Here is a 20,333-nt window from a genome sequence, read left to right as displayed (position 1 = left end):
TTCCTCGGACCAAGACCATTCGACTCAGCACCCCGAAGACTACAACTGGTGAAATTTTAATTTTTGCCTTAACTTCCCCTTTAAGATGTTGTTTAAATTCAAGGAATCTTCACTGATATTGCAGCTGAGTTAACTTCTGGAATTCCATTGCACTGCATTCTGTGTAATTTTCCTCGCGATTTGACTGTTGGGTTCTCGACTTATTCCGCTTATCCACATGCAGATTTACCTACTTGAGTTGCTCGTAGAACCCTATGCTTCCTTTAGGGGAGTGGGATGGTGTAACAGTGTTACCTGCTGTTCACACTCCTATCCCCTCTATCCACGGCCCTTCGGCCTATCACCTACCATCCCGCCTATCTAGTTGACAACTTTACATCATACCCTGTGCAGTACGAATAAAGTTCATTCTTTTCCTCAACCCGCAGTAGCCGGTTACACGAGCCACTTGTCACTCTACGTGCCGTTCCTCCTAGAGGAGGAAGTGAAGCAGCTGAAGGAAGAACTGACAGAGGCCCGGTTTTGTTCCGTAGTATTTGATGGAAGCACTCACCTTGGGGAGGCATTGGTAATAGTGATAAGATATGTGGATTCAAGCTGGTCGCTCCAGCAGCGCCTCATCCGTCTTCACGTCCTGGCAAAGAGCCTCAACGGCTCCCAATTGGCAAGGGAACTCATCACCTGCCTGTCAATGCAATATCAAATTGCCCCCGACATGCTAATAGCCGCAATGCGAGATGGTGCCGCTGTTAACGGAGCTGCCTTGACAAAAGTAAAGGATGTCATGTACCCTGACCTATTGTATGTGTTTGTACCTAGCGTACATGTTTACCTGATATTGTATTACAGTAAAACCTGTCAAGGCGACCACTTGGATAAGGCGACCACCTGTCCTAGACGACCACTGCAACCAGGACCAAGGGGTGCTATTTCCAGTCAAGTGACCCTGGATAAGGCGACCACCTGGTAACAGAGACCACATTTTGAAGGTCCCTTGAGCGGTGGTCGTCTTAGACAGGTTTCACTGTATGTGTTCATCATAGCTGCATGGGTGCAATATTATCGTTTTTCTTAGCCCAATACCGCAAGGTTCAGGTGTTTATATTCCATCCGGCGGAGCATTATCAGCATTATTTGGAGCATTATATGGCCTTTTGTGGAGCATTACTGAGAGCATTTGATCCCATATTACCGAGCATTATCCGCCAACACCTACTAACTACTGTACTAGTGACTTGGACTCACGTCACGTACATGTAGATCTACATGTACGTGACTTTTGTACAATGTAGTAATACAGCCTCTTCTAACGGGCAAAATCAGCACAATGAATATTTTTCCCAAGTGTGCCAAAAAACGTCAACTCAAAGTTCTAGAAAGAAAAAAGGCAAAACACGCAAAAACGCAAAACCAAAACCACAACAGCATAATAATGTACTAGTATATACATGTACATGTACAGTGTACCTACTTACATGTACATGTAGGTAAACGGCAGCAAGTTCAACTTCATCGTGAGAATAAAGAATTCAACTGTTACTTCAACAAAACAAAGTTCAAGTCAATAATCCAGTCACTGATCCCGCTCGTGCACGCTAACCCGGTACCCGGGCGTCTACCACTGCCAGCGCAGCAGAGGTATCACCCACAGCCAAGGCAGACTGGCTAGAGAGCCTTCTGCACCCTTGGAGGCACATGATGCAGGACCGCAAGAGGGAGAAAGCGATCCTGCACCTGATGAAAGCCATCACATGAGAGTTCTGCTCCCCTCTCTTGGCCGCCAACAGAGAGGCCACTCGTTTGTAGAGGGCTGTTGCTGCCTTGCCTATGCCTCCGGTCGCAGACATCACAGCAGGAACAAAAGTGGCATGCTCCACTTGTCTCACTCTCTCTTCGTAGTGCCTTCGTTTCTCTCTTTCGTGTCGATGATACACAGTGGTACGTGGTGCAGACTGATTTGAGTGAGAATAAGCCCCACACACCACTGGCAGCGACATCAAGGCGTGCAGGATCCTCCACGTTGGCCGTTCGGTATTGCAATTTCTCGCCGGTCAGTGGCTGCAGCGTAGGCTCCGTGGACACATTGCCACATACTTGGTGTAGGAGCTGTGCGGTAGTGTCGGATGGCATTGTGCCGTATGGTGGGAAACCCTCCATGAGGGCAGGATAGTGAATGAGAAACACTCACCTCTTGGCCACGTGAACAATGAGTCGGTATTCTCACCGGCGTCCATCCATAGCGGAGACACAGCCCGTCCCAGAACTCTCGTGCTTCGTGAGGCTGAAGCCGTACTTCTTCAGCGGACGACATGTTAGCTAGCTAGAAGAAGTCTGAAGAACCCTTTTCTCTAGCAATATCAATGACGTTACGTAGACTCGCAGATGCATTCTGGACCACGTCCTCCATTCCCGCTGCCTGTGCTTGACGGGACTCTGCCATGACTTCCGCCTTCCTCTTGCGTATCTTAGTTACACAATCGTCAAGTGCAGTGTCACCAGACAATCTTGCTGGTGAAGGGCTCGGTAATGCGAACTGACGCCCACACAAGGACATAGGCCTCGTGATACCCAAGCCGCCCAAACGGCACGGGAGAGCGAATACGCGCCTACATGTAGTACAGCAAAATTGAAGGATAAAAAATGTGAATGGCAACAGCAATGTTTATGTAAACGGGGAAAGAACGGAAAAAGAAAAAAATCCAAACCAAAAGTCCTTGAGCACCGCCAGAAAGGAAACAATAGATTCATGCAAAAGAAGAACTTCAGGAAACCGGAAAACAAACTTTTGATAACATTTTCACCATACAACGAGATGATAAAAAAGCTATGCCCTGGACAGCACACGGCAGTCCTTTACAAAGCTTGCCGAGCGCTTAGAGCGATACGAGGACCTAGAACCTCGTAAACAGGTGATACACCAGCGAAGTAAGCAGAATGATAAACGGCATCGCAAATGATGGACAACAACAGAATACACCAAATCAGCATTCTCCTCCAAACATGTACTGCTACTACACATACATGTACATGACTTGTACACATGATTGTAGATCTCCACTGTACACCATGCACAAAGACGTGTAAGTGATGATGGTGGTGAGAGAAGCCCGGGCATCCTTTCCCAGAACTGTGTCGTGTTGTGTGTTGTCACAATGGACAGGCCGGTGTACATGTATGTTCCGCCATTTCTCATCGTGTGTTTGTAGTACAGTACATGATTGTAGTAACTTTTTACCACAATTTCTCTGCCTGGTACCGTGCCGTGTACACTGTACCAGAAACTCGTAGATCTACGCGGCACAGCCACGTGCATGTACAACTGTACATACGGGCACCCAGACAAGGATATGGCTGTACAGTATGGTATACAGTCATGTACTGTCTGTGTACATCTGGACACTCCGGACCAAGGCAAGGGCGATTTACATCATGTTACGCTGCCTTTTCACTACATGTACAGTCCGTATCGCCTATAAGGTTGGCGGCTATAGTAATATACCGGATATAGTGATCAATTTCTCAAATTCATTTTCATTTGCCATAACTAAGTATACACAGTTATCGCGTATAGTAATAATCGTCTATAGTAATATATCGCCTATAGTGATCAAATTCTTATTTCAAAAGACCTTTATTACATTATTTTTGCATCGATTATAGTGATTGATGTAAAATCAAGTGGTGTCAGAGGAGAACAGGGTGTTACTTCTTCGTGAAGAACTAGCTTGTCCAGTGTTGTTTGGTGAGTTCTGCTTGCACAAGTTGCCAAAATATGCCTCCATCGTGAGGAAATGCTGTTGTGTGACATGAGCTGCAGCCAGCTATGCAGTGCGTATGTGCATGGTGCCCTGAGTCGTTTGACACCCCACTCGCATACATTGCATGCAGTATCGGTCATAGTAATATATCGCTTATAGTGATAAAATGCTCATAATCAAACACCAACGCTATAGGCGATACGGACTGTACTTCTGTCTGATTCAGTTCATCATTCATACATGTACATGTATATGCATGCAGCTTGTTCATGCAGCTTGTTCGACAGGACTGGAGAATTGACAGCAATAATGTGTCCACCGGCTGAATTGAAAAGCAGTCTTCTGCTCGTGAAAATTGAAATATACGGCATTGAATGATGGTGTTTTTCTGACTCGGAATAATAATTATTGTATGGCCCTAAGCGGCTAAAAAATAACAAAGATATGATAGACTCTAGGAGGTTCACCTTCAGCACTGCATGCATGAATACAACTTGGCATACATGTGCATGGTATCAATTCCAGAGGATAAAATCAATAATTTACAGCACGGTAGATACGCAGGTCTCCACGATTCTCAGGCATTGGGAGGGAAACTATAAAATAGCTGATCTCTAGTTGAACTTCCTTCAATTTTTAAATATCTTGGTCTCAAGCTTAGCAATAACTTAGATTGAGCAGGTTTGTTCAACGATTATTCTAGGGATATTTCTAGGGATAAATTAGAGGATTTGTAACTGACCTAAAATCTGTTGCTGTAATCAAGATTCAACTCATTGTACTATAGCCGACCGTCATCCGGCGATTGGTCAAAGCCATACTCAAATAAATACCAGTACACACCATTCTGCTGTGATGAAGAGCATCCTGGTTAAAATGCCACCAGCAGCGGCAGCAGGACATTGTCACCGCTGTTGCCATAGCATTGTCACCACTGTTGCCATAGCATTGTCACCACTGTTGCCATAGCATTGTCACCGCTGTTGCCATAGCATTGTCACCACTGTTGCCATAGCAGTAACTACATGTAGCAGTGACGGTTGCCAGCACCACGAGTAACCATGGCACCAGTAGTATGAGTAGTCGTGGCTCACTGGCGATAATCAGTGACAGTGACCTCCAAGAATAGAGTATCATTCTTGACATACTGAGTGCTGCCTGCATGCATTAGCTTATCTAGGCTGATGAGCTTGGGAACTCCGCTAGCTACGTTCATTGTAGAAGTAGGTCGTTGGAATGAGGACCCAGATCCTGTAGTGAGGAAAGTTTCCGAGCAATGCTCTTGTCGCGTGCTGTTTTGATCACAGACACGGAACCGAATCTTCTTGTTCATTGGCCAAGGGAGTACTGCGTCGTAATCGCTCTCCATGACAACCAGGAAGAGTGAGAGGTGAGTTCCCTTGCCGGCTCCATCACCGTTTGGGTACATACGTAGGCACATCTTGTATCCTTGTGGATTGGTGAAGAAATAGGGCGAGTAGAGAGAGGAACTGTTTCCACTCTGACTGGTCTCGTACAGGTGCTGTGAGAAGTTGTTGATCTTCCAGAGCAATCTGCCGTTGGTCGTGCACTGCTCCACCATGTCTACACGCATGCCCATGTCACTCATCTCAGTCTCCAACGTCGAGATGCTCCTGTAGGATGCAAACAACAGAAAAAGGCAAATACTGTTTAGCACCCAGTCCTACGTGCTGGCTGTTATGCATGTTGTGAATAACTAACAATGCAGAGATCGTGTATGTGAACTATCAAGTGACTTCCAGACTCTGTAGAGTACTAATGTCATTGTCTGTTACATAATTGACTCTACCTACACAAAGGAGAGAGAGAGAGGGAAAGATATCCAATATTGGTTTCTCGGCTGTGACTCTAGTGTTACATGTATGCCCGAGTAATCTTCACACAACTACTATCACTACACCCTGATTGAGTGTAAAACCCAGTCAGTATTGAAGACCGTCACAATGTACAGCTCAAGGGATGCACATGTGCTTGCTGTGTGCACTGGCTTACCTCAAAACACTGCTCCCAGTGCTCCAGACGCTAGACGTAGAAGACGTCAGAGATGCATCACAGTCCCCTGCCGATATACCGCTGTCTTGCGATAAGCTAGACAGTCGGTTCTCGGCTGTCCTGGCGGCCATGGTGTTGGAGGACTCCCGTGTTGTGGTGCATGAAAGTCGCGCTGGTAGAGACTGCACACTGCTTGCACTGTACCAACTAGGTATCATGCCGCCATCTTGTTCCATGCTGCCACTGCTGCTGCTGCTGCTGCTGTAATGGCGTTGTGTGGCAATGGAATGGTGCTGGCTGAGACGCATCTCGGCTTGCTCCTGAGCTAGCTGGTAATGCTGTACTTTCAAGCTGTCAACGTCATCCATGCAGGACTTCTGTTGAGTGAGAAGTTGTTGCTTCAGGGCGGTATTCTCTTCCTTCAGCTGATGCACAACTGATGTCAGCTGTTGGCTTCTCTCTTGTTGATATGCTAAATCTTTCTTCAGTTTTGTGATAGCATCTCCATGATTGTTGAATTGTTGAAACATGTGCTGTCTTAGTGCAGAAACCAGCTCGCGCATATCCTGCATTTGTGACTGCAGGTCATCTGCCTGATCAACTGCGCTGCTGTCAAAGCTGCCAGTCCTGGGACGTGGTTGCTGCTGCTGATGGGTTGATGATGAGTGTTGTTGTTGCTGCTGCTGCTGAGTTGCTGAGTGTTGCTGTTGTTGGTATGAAGCTGGTCTGTAGCTGTGAGCTGGTAGTGAGTGATGGCTGTAGTCTTGCCTGCTGAGTGCTGTTGATGATAATGATGACGTGGACCGGGACTGTGGATAGGTGTGACTACGTGCAGCGCGTGCGACTTGCGGGCCACAGCCACAGGAGTCTGACTTCACGTGGTCCTGCACAGTGGACGAGTACATGAGAAGAGATTCATCAGCACCAGCATACGTATGCATGTACATGTACATGTGCACCAGTGGCTACAGTACAGACACACATACACACATACACATACACACATACACATACATGATTGTATAGTAGTAACGCATACTACTGTGCTGCGGGACAACACCAAAGACAAAGTAAAACAATTTGTCTTACATTATTACAACATGTGTAAATGTGTGGATATAGGGTAAAAGTATCGGACTGGTACTCCCTTCTCCTTCTCCTGCCCCCCCCCCCCCCCGCCCCGGCATATCCAGGACACATACCCAAAATGGTAAAATCAGTCGTTCACCATCACCACCGGTAGTTACTATCTTGATATCAGATACCAAAGCTCACCTGTAACTGTGCAATAGTGCCTTGCCAGGAGCATGTCCCATCCTGAGTGTGCCCCCGCATTGGACAATAGACATCCAGTATGCTGACTTCCTTGCCTGCCTGACGATCTGAATGAAGACTGGACACCGCAAACTGCTGCTGATCCTTGGGACATGTACCGAGCTGCGTCTGCCTGTGGATGGTCCATACCAAAACAAAGGATGGCATTGAACAGTGACGTTACGTTAGTTAATGCTGCCTCCTGAGTCCTGACCTGAACCTCTCGTCCAGTGAGCTCATACTGGAGTTAGCAGTGAGGAGCAGAACAGTATATGGACGCAACTGCTTGTTTCACCATTGTTGTCGACAAGATACTGTTGAACAGCCATCGATTCAATGAGCAGTGTTGCGCATGACCCGTTTGCAACACATTTTCAAGTTACCCGTATCACTGCCACCACAGTGTGGCGATTCACGGATCATTCCTCTTACCTGTTGATCAGTGCATATGCACACTCTCTGCAGAAGCGATGTCCACATGATGTCACCTGTACGGGGTCGAGTAGGAGCTTCTCACACCTAGTGCATAGGAGACTGTCCGAAACGGTAGCACTCTCGACCAGGCACGTATCCAAACGCATTGTGGTAGCTGTAGTTCTGCTGCCAGTGACCGCGGAAGTGGCGACATTCAAGCTCCTACTTTCTCTACACGTAGTTCTTGCTGTGCTGTTGCTTGTACCTTCAAGGGAAGATAAACCCACTGGATAGCTGCTTGGTCTATCACTGGCGCTCCTGGAACGAGCGCAGTCTCTTTCACTGGACATCGAGGAATATGTTAGTTGATTGTGGCGATGTTCAGACCCATCACTGCTTTCAGTCATACGTCTAGGCACCCATGGACTGGCGTGTGTATTATTAGCTGTGCACGGTCCCACTGCTCTTGCTTGCATTTCACAAGATTTTCCAAGAAGACAATCAACTGCCACATCCTGGTCGGCAACGACGTTTGGCCCCATCTCCGAATATCCAGGCGAGATGACAATTCTAGGCTAGGCAGGTAGGAGACAGGGTAGGAGACAGGGTAGGGTACTAGTATTCAGTCGATACACTACACTGCATTATCGTGACGGACACTACAAATAATACTAGGGTGGAATTAATAATTATTTACTCAACTGCTCGTCTATGTATCACTATTTTGATTATAAGTCTTCTCGTCACACCTTTTATATACTCCATTATCTCCGTATACTTAAGCGCGTGTAGCCAAACCGTTGAGCATTTATCTGTGCTGGTGTAAGGGACAAGCGAGGGTCCCTGGTTCGAGTCCTGGTGGTGACAGTCTATTTTTTCTTCAGACTGTCCCCGTTTGTCTCTTTCCCTCAAATTAGTTAGTAAGCAGCGGAGCGAAAATACCCCAAGTACCCCGCCAGCAGTTACATAACAGTGAGAATCTTCCCAGAGCGCTCTCGAGCCGTACCCATCAAACCCTGGCCTAGGCCTAGGCCCGTGAATAGTCAAAGCATAGATGACGTGACTGTCATGAGCCATGGGGCAGGTGAATTCCCCTACTTGCACAGGCAGCTGTATGAACGACATGTCGACAGCAGTGAACATGATTCATTGATGGTGAACTCATGTTCTGGTGGGCCCAGCTTAGCCAGCTGAGCTAGCTCTGCACTGCAGTGCATGCAGATAATATCTATCGGTAGACGGCTGACCTGAGAGTGAGAGTCAGTGAGACTGAGAGGCAGTGAGGGGCTAGCTGGCGTGGTCATGCCTCATGCTCATGGTACAAGGCCAGGCCCAAGGGCTGCATAGCGTGCACGCAACGGGCACTGTCACTGAGTCTGTCTATGATCCCACACTGAATCCCCGGGGCCGCGCCGCGGAAGCTCGAAGGTAGATATCTACAAAATTAATACAAAGTCATACAAAGTCATGTAACAAAATACATGAGGAACTGAGAGTAGACGTATACTATAGTCTATAGTCTAGTGGCTAGTGTCCGGAGTCACAGTGAGTAAGTGCGATAGTCTTTCCGCTTTTGAAATACTAGTACTGTAGTAGTAGTACACAATCAAACCCTGGCTTGGACAAACAAGCCTACACGGCTCCACTGCACTACAGCCATGATAGCTGCACTGTACACTGTACACTGTCTACATGACGTGTATGCACCGGTACCTACACAGTTACAATACAATAATGAATTACATGACAGTCCTTAGGCTTAAAAAGAATACTGCCAGGGGAAAATTATTCTACAAACCAAACAATAATTATTCAGGGGCATGCTTCATGTGCACTGTACATGTGTCTAGGATTATGATACACTGGTCTGCAGAGACAGGCTTCAATGTATTGACATGTACTTCACACCATCTCGGATGTGATCTGCAAACGCGAAACAATTACAAACAAACTTTACAAAGAAGGTGTTATCTGTACATGTCGAGTGTCCAATGACGTACATGTACATGTAGATTGCACCGCGCCGCGCACTGTTTGTATGTTGTTACTACAAAGGTGTTTTATTGAACGCACAAACCAATGATGATAATAATTATTGATACGAATGCAGAGAGAGGCAGGGAGAGCGAGAACAGCAAAATACTACGTTTACTATTAGTACTACTAGTACTACTACTACATGCACCGGACACAATCGCACCTGAGCAAGCAGTGTGGGTTATCCACCTACCGACAGCACCGTGCCCTATCGATCGCGGTGATATCGCGGTGATCCTATCATAGCAATGTTCGGATATCACACCTTTCAGCACAGTTTGCCGCTCCAAGCATAATCTGTATCACAATTTGTGACTACAGATTCATTGGCATGGCATCATTGTTTCATTTCGTACCTGACGATGGCAATTTTGCCGAAACGTTGTACATAAAAGGAATCGGTTCTGTTTTGCAGTGCTGTGGGAATGGGTGTGTCCACCCTACTTCTCTCTACGGATGAAGCTGCAGGGTGTCTCGAAATTACTTCTCATAATTTGTGAGTTCAGCAATAAAGGTCTTTATCAGTGACTAGTGGACTGCCCATCTGCAATCATGTACAGGTTACCTGGTACATGTACGTGTACATGCAATTGTTAGATTGACAGCATGAAACAAGGTGGAGGACACTGTGTTCGGAAACAGTGACCTTACTACAACCTTCCACGGTTGGCAGAGCCCCGGTAAAAAAATCTGTTGACAGTTGACGATCTGAGAGAAGGACGCCATGGGCAGAAGTTGGAAGAAAAACGAAAAAGAAGTCTTTATACAAGTTAAAGAAAAGAGCGAAGAAAACAAGACGACATCAGGAGTAGTCTCCTAACCCCCTAGCATAATGAGGGTCAGAACCGGGTGCGATACCCATTATTATGGTTCAAATGGTCCGCAGGGACCGGGGCTCTGCCAACCGCGGAAGGTTGTAGTAAGGTCACTGTTTCCGAACACAGTATCCTCCACCTTGTTTTATGCTGTCAATCTAACAATTGCGTGAACTATAACAAGGTTTATCTAATACTGGTTTTTAACCAGTGTTAGGTTATAATGTATGACATTGTACATGTACATGTACATGTATATGACCAGCTGTCTAAACTCTAAAGCAAGACTGTACTCTGTAGACTGTAGACTAGTGTAGTGTAGGAGGAGAACCGAGAATGGCGAGATCTTGGTGATTCCTAACACGAATACGAATCCATACTCATACAGTTTAGAGCTCAGTGCATGATGCCGTTGTCACCAGTACAGGGTAAGGATTCTAAAGAAGTACTCTTAGACTAAGTTACTACACTACTCACTAGTCATGGTAGGACTACTATTAGTATGAACATGCTCAACGAGGGACAGGTAAAACTGCACACACCAGAGGATCGAGAAGGTACAAAGTCATAACGTACAAGTACCGGTACTTGTACACGAGCTTTTCATGACACCGGCTCTAGTAGTAGTAGTAGTAGTAGTAGTAGGCTCTACCTCTGCCTTGAGTAATCCTACATCCTCACAGACCGCAGCACATGTGAACTCCAGAAATAAAACTTACTTTACACAGTTCTGTCCAGTGCATTAGAAAGGGGTTAGTCTAGTCTTTAGAAAGGGGTTGCTCCCCACACTTGAGCCCGCCGACTTGACTTGACACTTGCGCCGAAGTCGCAACCACTACATGTATTTCGTACTTTAGAGTTGAGTGAAATAGTTATGATGATTAGAGTAGCAACTCCCGTCCCATTCTCGAGTACCCATGCTATCCATAAAAATTATAATCACTCTTTAGTCTTTACTTTACTACTCCATGTACTTAGTCTAGTCTTTAGACTTAGTGCATGCATGCATGCTCACACATACATGTACTTCGAAGTACATGTAGAATGACTACAATGATTGACAGATTGTGCTTGTGAAGTTACTTAGTTGTGGTGACTTCCCTAGCACTGGCTTTGGACAGTTGGTGCGGGAATGAGGCGGGCCGGCTGGCGCCTGGTCCCTGGAGGATACTGCTAAACTAAAGTTAGCGTTATGACATCATACACTCAGTACGTCGCGTCGTTCTGTCAAAACGAACTAGTACTAGTAGTAGTACCAGGACCAGGAGTACTACTAGTAGTAGTACTAGTACCAAACCTGAGTTCTAGACTTCTGTGGACTACAGACTAGGTCATGAACATGACACGTATGCTTTGTTTCTGGACCGACAGTGCGACATGCATCTAATCGGCGATATCGGGGTTACTTATAGTCATAGTCGAGTCGGGGATGTGCACCACGCCATGCCGCGCCAGCTGGTTCCTTCCTGTTTTCCACCACTGCATTTAATTAACTCCAAACGTACGGATATGTACACAATTGTATCCGTCCCGGTATGCAGAGCTAATTTGATCGGATATCCGTGGCCACGAAAGTCCCACTCGTACCTTCGCATCCCGTTCCTCAGTACTGCACTGGACAGCAGCACTGGATGTTGAGGTCACAATGAGGTGTGCGCTTGAGCAGTTGAGGTACAGCGCAGCTGGCCATAATAGTTTGTACATACATGTAGCATGCTTGAAACATGATGAATCGTTGATCACCGTCTGTTTGCAGTGTGTGTATTATAGAGGAAATACTCCGAAATGGAATATTAATATACAACGTCATGCAAATCACCGAACATAGGCGAGATGACAGTACTAATAGATGGCATGATGTCATGATGACGGATGTACAGTGTAAATGTACAGTCATGTACAATCATGTATGAATCATAAATGGTCGACAGTCGGGGAAAATGCCAGTCAGTCGCGATCGTCGATTGAGCCCTAGCGCGGCGGCGTCAGCTTGCCACAAATATATAATAATTAGTTTGTTCTGCAATATTAGAGTCTTCGCTAGGTCAACTTGCCACCCGCTTGACTAGGCGCACAGGGACTAGTCGACTGGCGGCAACTAACCCCCACCCCCACCCCCTCTTGTGTTACTTGATCGAAATATCTGACAACACTGATTTGCCAAAGACGATCATGGAATGATGGATCCAAGTGCGGCGGATGAAAATTATCCAAACAATGAATCACAACTGTTACTAGTACATACTAGTACTTACTAGTACATGTACAACAGAAAAACTCTGTGGCTTCCTGTGCATCGCAATTCGCATATCGGGCTCAGCGCTTCGACTATGATCATGCCCATGTATGTGCTGAAGAGAAGGAACTACTCCACAGTCGCCATGATCCCTATGGTGTAAATATGGGCTGGAGCACAAGACAATGCTCATGAGCCTGGTTGCTAGCAATGACGATTCTCCGTGATCATAATATCCTACATGTACATGTAGGGGTGTGCGGATGATGCTCGAAAAGGTGGCAGATTCTGCTCGAAAAGCAGTGAAATTGGCAGACCCATACAAACCTTATGGCGGGCAATTCCTCGAATTCTGCTCCGCTTCTTTATCCACATACCAAACATGCATGAAACTTACCAGAAAAAGTACCGAATTCTGCCAATTTTCCTTCCGGCATTATCCGCATACCGTAATGTCGCGTGCATTAGCCGGGGCTTATATGCCTATAAGCCGGTGATGGAGTCAGGCTTGTACACAAGACAGGCTTATACACGAGACAGGCTTATATGACAAGCACCACTCAATGACCAGGCTTGTATGCGCAAACTGCTGACTTGCTGGTGTTGATTTCCGCATCTTCCCACGTTTTCCGCGTGTGCAAGTGTACGGTACCATGCAAACATGAACATGTAAAAGGCGCGCTCACCAGTCTTGCGTAGTACGTAGTAGCCCGGCTTACGCACGCGACACGTGGCGCGTCTCGTGTACTGGCCCGGCTTATGCATGCGACAGGCTTGTACGCGAAAAGCTGTTGCAGATTTCATGCTTCTACACGAGACAGGCTTATGCACAAATCCGGCTTATGCACGCGACATTACGGTATGCCTACCTACATGTACATGTACATGATTGTGTTCGGGCCTGATTGGAAATTTTTATTTTCATTGCTATCAGGTTCGGCCTCATTTCCTCTGTGCTGCGCTGATGAGTTCACAAAGAACGAAACAGCATGCTGTCCGCAGATTGTGTACATGATTGTACAATAATAATAATTGTGTGTCTTAGATTTGTTGAAAATATGTACATGTACATTGTACATGATTGTACAATACATAATTTCTTAGATTTGTTGAAAATATGTTGTTGGTTGACCGCATGTAACAAGGTGGAGAACCACCGTGTTCGGAAACAGTGACCTTACCGGGCTTACTACAACCATCCACGGTTGGTAGAGCCCCGGTCTTGCGACCATCTAAACCGTATCACGGTGTGGGTGTTAGCCCCGGTTCTGACCGTCTGTATTCTAGGGAGTTGCCTTTGTCTTCTTGTTGTTGTACCGTCAGTTGTACATGTATTATTCTTTGTTTGCTCCTGCCTGTGAGTCCTGGATGTCTTCTTGAATCAACATGGCCGCGTCGGAACATCACCAACCTCGTCTACAGAGAGCACCTTCTCACGACTAGCCCTTTCCCAAAGATGCTCACCACTTTTTTCGCCACTTTTGTTGTTTTGGAAGAAATCGCAACTTTCGCAACTTTCTTCATTTTCACAAACTACTTCGCAACTTTTCCGCAACTGTTTGCAGAGAAGCGCTTTGGAGGATATGATGCTCCGCTTCAACAAGAAGCGCTGAAAACATAGCAAAAATCATCATGACAAGTGTACTTTTCATGGGGCATCCCTGAGCATGCCGCTATGTCATGAATGCTGTGCAAAGGTTCAACGAAAATGGACAAGGATTCATTCCAAGTCCGTTCATTTTCCTAAACATGTTTCACGCTGTGAACATAATTATGCATTCATACATGTACATGTACATGTACATGCATGATTTCTTTGTATGTGCTTCAAAGTACGATTGACTTTACTCAAGCAGTTGTGCTGCGCCAGTGTTTTCCATTTCCGCTCCTTTATTGGCTGTTTTTGGCATGATTATGCACAAGAACTCACTCACTTTGAGTTGCGATATTAGCAACTATTGAGCTTTTTCTGAAAATATCGATGCGATTTCAGCAACTTTCACTGGTTTTGGCATGGTTGCGAAAAGCATAAGTATTAGTTGCGAAATATGTTGGCATCTTTGAGAAAGGGCTACTCACGACAGGGTGATGGTGGTGGCAGTAACTGTACTGTTGTCAGCTGACGTGCTGAGAGAGTGACGCCATGGGCAGAAGTTGGAAAAAGAAAGAAAAGAGTAAAAAAAGAAGAAAAAAAGAAAGAAGAACAATTTTAAAAAAAGCTACAAAGTTTATGAGGACTGAGTATCAAGTTGATTTTCAGTCCCGAAATTGCATATTCAGCGAAAAGATCGGTGATTTCTTCAAAACCACAGTTTTCGGCGAATTTTTCGGCCGGCCGATTTGGGAAATGCCTATCGATAGAATGATGATGATTGTGGTGTTCAGTGCAGTGTGCATGTGCCCGCCACCCACGTCAACCTGCATACTGTCCATCATCTAGCAAGGATGCATGGTCCATGCTTCAACTTGGACTTAGTTGGAGGGAGATCAAAATTTGATAAAATTAATTTAGTACTCCTTGGCAAGTCGTATTATGTGCATTGCACATGTAGACCTACACTACCTGTGAGACCGAGAAGGCATGAACAAGTAAAGTTCTGAATCTGGAGCCGGCTAGCTGCTAGTGGCCTATAGCCTAGTGCTACGTGGGATAGAAAGCCGACCGAATAACGACGGTTACGTGGAATGCATTGGGTGTGCACTTGTGTTTTTCTCTTGGGATGAGCGGATTTGTCGATTTGGAGGGCACATGATGCCACTGTTCACAACGACATCGGCGTAACCATGGTAATGATAATGGCTGTGAAACAGGGCATAGGGAGTCGTAAAATAGGACTCCCTGCGAACATAGTCATTACAGACAGTGACCATGGTGACTGCCAGTGACAGTGGTCACGTCGAGACGATGAACAAAACCAAAATACTTCGCCATTGCCGAGCCACCATGCTCACAGCAAAGACTTCTGTGTGTGCTATTGTTGTGAAGTGGACCACAAAGACTGGGGGTGCGCGTTATACTCCGAAAAATACGGTACTCAGGCAGTAGGGCAGTAATACTGCTGTACCACCTGTACTACCACTACTCTACAGCAGCGCTGAGTGACCAAGGTGACTGCTGACTGCTGTGTACACCAATCATGTCACCATAGTAGATCTACACAGTGTAGACTACACACCAGGGAGTCGTATACGTAGATCTATGGCAGTATGGCCCTACTATGGGCCTAGGCCTAGGGTCATACGATCGACTACGACTCCCTGCTACACACAGTCTGGTGACAGACTGACGTCACATAACAGTACTTGGTGCGAGTTGGTGGTTGAAAAAATAATTATTTATAATGACTGTGTTATCACGACATAAGTCAGTACGGCCGGGTGCGTTTCGCGATCTGAATGCAGCACACTTTTTTTCAAGTCCAGAAAACTGAGAAAGGAGATGACAAACTGTTTCTTTCTCTTGACTGCTGTAGCTCCGAGGAGTCGTATTGTGTGGCGCTGTGACTATTCAATTTTGGCAACACTTGACTTAGCTAGAAGGTGGTACATCGGCTAAGCTCGAGGAACACTGTATAGTGTGTGAGCTCAGGTGCACGCGATGCGCCCTTTCTCGTTTCCTTACGAAGTTAGTTATTTCTTTCTCTGTCCTGTCTTCCGAGTGACGGGAGGTGGCTACCAGTATGACTGTACAGTTGCTGGATCTGCATGTGATACTAGGACACTGGACGGTATTCTACGTGACAGGGTATGCACTGGTCGCTTGTCACCGACGCTCCTGACACCATGTCCAGGCTCAGTATCAACAAAATTCATTATCTATTGCCTTAGCCCTACTATGTTCTATGACATGCGGCAGTGGAGACGTCTGCAGTTTGTCCTGCTCTCCGTTCTCCACATACCGGTAGGCTGTTTGCAAGCCTAAACGGCGTGAGCAACGATACAAATGGCAGCGGTAGCCGCTATGTCCAGCGTAACGGTAGCAAGTAACCACCCCGGCGGGAACAGGGCTGCTGCCAAGTGAACTACTTTCTAAGACTTTGCTGACTAGCTTCTCATGCAGCAAGCGCTCGTACATGTATGACAGTATGTGCAGGGAACTAACTACTGACTGTAGAACGGGAAAGTCTATCTAACGACCAAAATGTGTAACGTTTTTTGTAATTTTGGCATGATTACGTGCAGAAAGTTTAACGATGGCTACCTGGCCACCCATCTGTATGCGCATCTTTACACTGACATCTAGCCATGACGTATTTTTCAAATAACGTAAAAGAATTGGTCGTTAAAACGTTGGACTTTGTGAGTCGTTAGACTTTCCGGTTTTACAGAATTACTTACTTGAACAGGCCAAGTGATGCATACCTTAGCCCAGGTCCAAGGTCAGCATTTGAAAATACATGTATGAGCATTCACGCACTGTATACAAAGGTCATGACATTGCATGCATAGTGTTGGTGGGTACGTTGTGTGTGTGTGTGTGTGTGTGCACGTGCGCATGTGTGTGTGTGTGTGTGTGTGTGGGGGGGGGGGGGGGGGGGGTGGTGCGTTTGTGTGTGTATGCATGTGTGTGCGTTTGGGCAGGCGTAAATGCAGATGAATATCGGGACGGATACCTTGATGCCATCAATCCTTTTCTGCACCTTGTCCTGACCCACTTACTGAGGTGCAGCGAGCCCATATGTGGGAGCATTTCAAAGTCCACCCAGAGTTTGGAGATTTCAGGGGATGTCGGCTGTTGGGCGGTTCAATAGCCAATTGAGTCATCTTTCCAGGACTCCTTTTGAATCTCTCTCCCCTCTCCCGGGGAGACCCACGCATCCAATTTCGGTAGTGCGCAAGTGCAAGTGTGGGTATGTGTGTGTGTGTGTATGTATATGACATTGTATACCAACCAATATACAATTTTCCCCAACCTTGTCAGGGGCTTCGCACGCGGTACGGTCACTACGGTATTGACCGTACCACTATTTGCCCCAAGTACCCTGTGAATCAATAAAATGCACTGATTTGGGCTCTAAATTTCCAAAATTTTCGGCTCAGCCATCCCTCCCCACGAGTAAATTCTACTTCAGACGGCTGACCGTACCACACTAAAATACCTTCCGACGCCCCTGCTTATTTTTAGGAGCTGCTACATACTACTCTGACAGACACCTTCTCTATGTATACTGTTTTGGACATTGAAATCTGTTGAGAAATCAAGTGACCACGGGGCGCTAGCCTTGCAGCCGTGGGCACTGCTGGTCCAGTTATGCAGCCGTGGGCACTGCTGGTCCAGCTATGCACTGTGTATGTGAACTACAGTACGTGTACGTGCTAAGTCAGTAAGGGAGGCTGCCCGCCCCGGTCATTCCGCGGGATTTCTTTGTCCACAACTGTAGAATCCGATGTGCGTGCATCTGTTTGTATGTGTGTGCCCATGTGGGTGTGTCTATGTGGGTGTGTGCGTGTATGTGTGTGTGTATGTGTGTATGTGTGGTGTATGTGTGTGTGTGTGCATGTGTGTGTGTGTGTACGTGCTCACTTGTTTTTTGCTGATATGGAAAGCCGTCGTCAGTCGTCAGCAAATTGTCCACAAGGCGGTCGTCAGTAAACCAGGGAGACGGCAGAGCAAGCATCCATTCTGTGTGGTAAGTTGCATACTGGTATCTTGCCTTGTACAGGAGTATTGCTCATAAGAGTATTGGTGAGGGTGTCGAAATCCGTTGAGAAGCCAAGCGGCCACAGGGTGCTGGCCGTGCAGCCGTGAGCACTGCCGGTCCAGTTTTACAGTGCGTGCGTGAACGCGCTAAGGCAGTAAGGGTGCCCTGGGCCGGTCAGTCCACTGGATTTCTATGTCCACAGCTGTACGAGCACTGCTATACTCTTCAGTGTACCAGTATTCACCTTCACTGAATAAAGTAGCGCCGGGTGCGAAATGGCCCTATTGTTATGAACACTGAGCTGTCCACTGGAACACGGTGTTACTGTGTTTTGCGGGGCAAATTTCACTGGCAAGACATTCACATTGGAAATGCTCTGCAAACGCGGAGGTGCTCCAGTTTCACCACCACAGTCGCGTCTGCAGCCACCTCTATCATGCAGTATTCTGTTCTCGAGGTTCGTGGTTTCTCGTAAAAAAACCCTCAGAATTTGGATGAAGCAACAGCCCCACCATTGCTACTCGTGCTTGGTGTGGTCATGACTTGTAATTGCATTGGCAGCCATTGTAAATTACTCCCCCCCCCCCCTCCCCTCCCTACCAACACCATTCCCATGATCTGTGTTTGACTTTCTGCATGCATAGAAGTTGGTAACGTTTGAGTGGAACTGGTGTGAAATCTTCCTAGCCTAGGCACACGATCTGACGTTGACTTACTTTTTGCAGGATCACATAAGACACCAGTTGTGCTTTGACTGTCATTGCTCAGTAAACCGCCTAATGTGATACTGTCATTGCTCAGTAAACCGCCTACTGTGATACTGTCATTGCTCAGTAAACCGCCTACTGTGATACTGTCATTGCTCAGTAAACCGCCTAATGTGATACTGTCATTGCTCAGTAAACCGCCTACTGTGATACTGTCATTGCTCAGTAAACCGCCTACTGTGATACTGTCATTGCTCAGTAAACCGCCTAATGTGATACTGTCATTGCTCAGTAAACCGCCTACTGTGATACTGTCATTGCTCAGTAAACCGCCTACTGTGATACTGTCATTGCTCAGTAAACCGCCTAATGTGATACTGTCATTGCTCAGTAAACCGCCTACTGTGATACTGTCATTGCTCAGTAAACCGCCTAATGACGTAATGTGATACAGCTAGAGTAACTACTAATTACCCCCCCCCCCCCCTGCACACACACAATACGAATGTGTTGTGTGAAATAGACTTGCAAGGGAAATGATCTCGGTACCCTGGCGGCCATTGCTTACGAAATCTTCGAACACCAAAGAATAAAAGGACTCTTTGCTTTCTTTTCAGTGTATTGTACACATTTGGTGTGAGCTTGACTTGCAGACGAATGCTTTGTGTGAAATAGACTTGCAAGGGAAATGATCTCGGCCATTGCTTACGAAATAGACTTGCAAGGGAAATGATCTCGGTACCCTGGCGGCTATTGCTTACGAAATCTTCGAACACCAAAGAATAAAAGGACTCTTTGCTTTCTTTTCAGTGTATTGTACACATTTGGTGTGAGCTTGACTTGCAGACGAATGTGTTGTGTGAAATAGACTTGCAAGGGAAATGATCTCGGTACCCTGGCGGCCATTGCTTACGAAATAGACTTAGAAGGGAAATGATCTCGGTACCCTGGCGGCCATTGCTTACGAAATCTCCGAACACCAAAGAATAAAAGGACTCTTTGCTTTCTTTTCAGTGTATTGTAGACATTTGGTGTGAGCTTGACTTGCATACGAATGCGTTGTGTGAAATAGACTTGCAAAGGAAATTATCTCGGTACCCTGGCGGCCATTGCTTACGAAATCTCCGAACACCAAAGAATAAAAGGACTCTTTGCTTTCTTTTCAGTATATTGTAGCATACATACTTCATGCTCTTCGTGTCTTGACTGGTCAGTGTGTGTGTGTGTGTGTGTGTGTGTTTGTCCAGGAAGAAGGGAAGCCATCAGCAAGCCAGCAAGAAGCAAGCCGGCGAAGAAAATTCATGCGAAGAAAATTCTAAAATTATAGCCATCCCTATCCCCGACCACCATCCCCTCCTGGAATGATTACTTTTATAGCCTATCCTGGCTCTGAACTT

General features: G+C 46.4%; 1 protein-coding gene across 1 annotated transcript; it reads right to left on the bottom strand.

Moving 5' to 3' along the window:
* Nucleotides 1–4,048: 4,048 nt before the first annotated feature.
* Nucleotides 4,049–8,239, bottom strand: LOC135820989 (TNF receptor-associated factor 3-like). Its single transcript, XM_065334046.1, has 4 exons — nucleotides 7,518–8,239; nucleotides 7,047–7,218; nucleotides 5,772–6,655; nucleotides 4,049–5,392 (listed from the first exon to the last, which is right to left on the bottom strand). The coding sequence occupies exons 1-4, from the start codon at nucleotides 8,039–8,041 to the stop codon at nucleotides 4,849–4,851; spliced, it is 2,124 nt and encodes a 707-aa protein (XP_065190118.1). The 5' UTR covers nucleotides 8,042–8,239; the 3' UTR covers nucleotides 4,049–4,848.
* Between the last annotated feature and the right edge of the window lie 12,094 nt (nucleotides 8,240–20,333).

This window comes from Sycon ciliatum, chromosome 7 (assembly GCF_964019385.1).
Source record: "Sycon ciliatum chromosome 7, ocSycCili1.1, whole genome shotgun sequence".
Lineage (NCBI taxonomy): Eukaryota > Metazoa > Porifera > Calcarea > Leucosolenida > Sycettidae > Sycon > Sycon ciliatum.
This window is presented reverse-complemented; position numbering and strand designations above follow the sequence as displayed.

Coding starts and splice junctions, on each gene's coding strand:
- LOC135820989 (XM_065334046.1), bottom strand. CDS start 8,041: ATGGGGCCAAACGTCGTTGCCGACCAGGATGTGGCAGTTGATTGTCTT. Junction 6,656..7,046: donor GCACTATTGCACAGTTACAG/GTGAGCTTTGGT, acceptor TCCACTGTGCAG/GACCACGTGAAGTCAGACTC. Junction 5,393..5,771: donor ACTGGGAGCAGTGTTTTGAG/GTAAGCCAGTGC, acceptor TGCATCCTACAG/GAGCATCTCGACGTTGGAGA.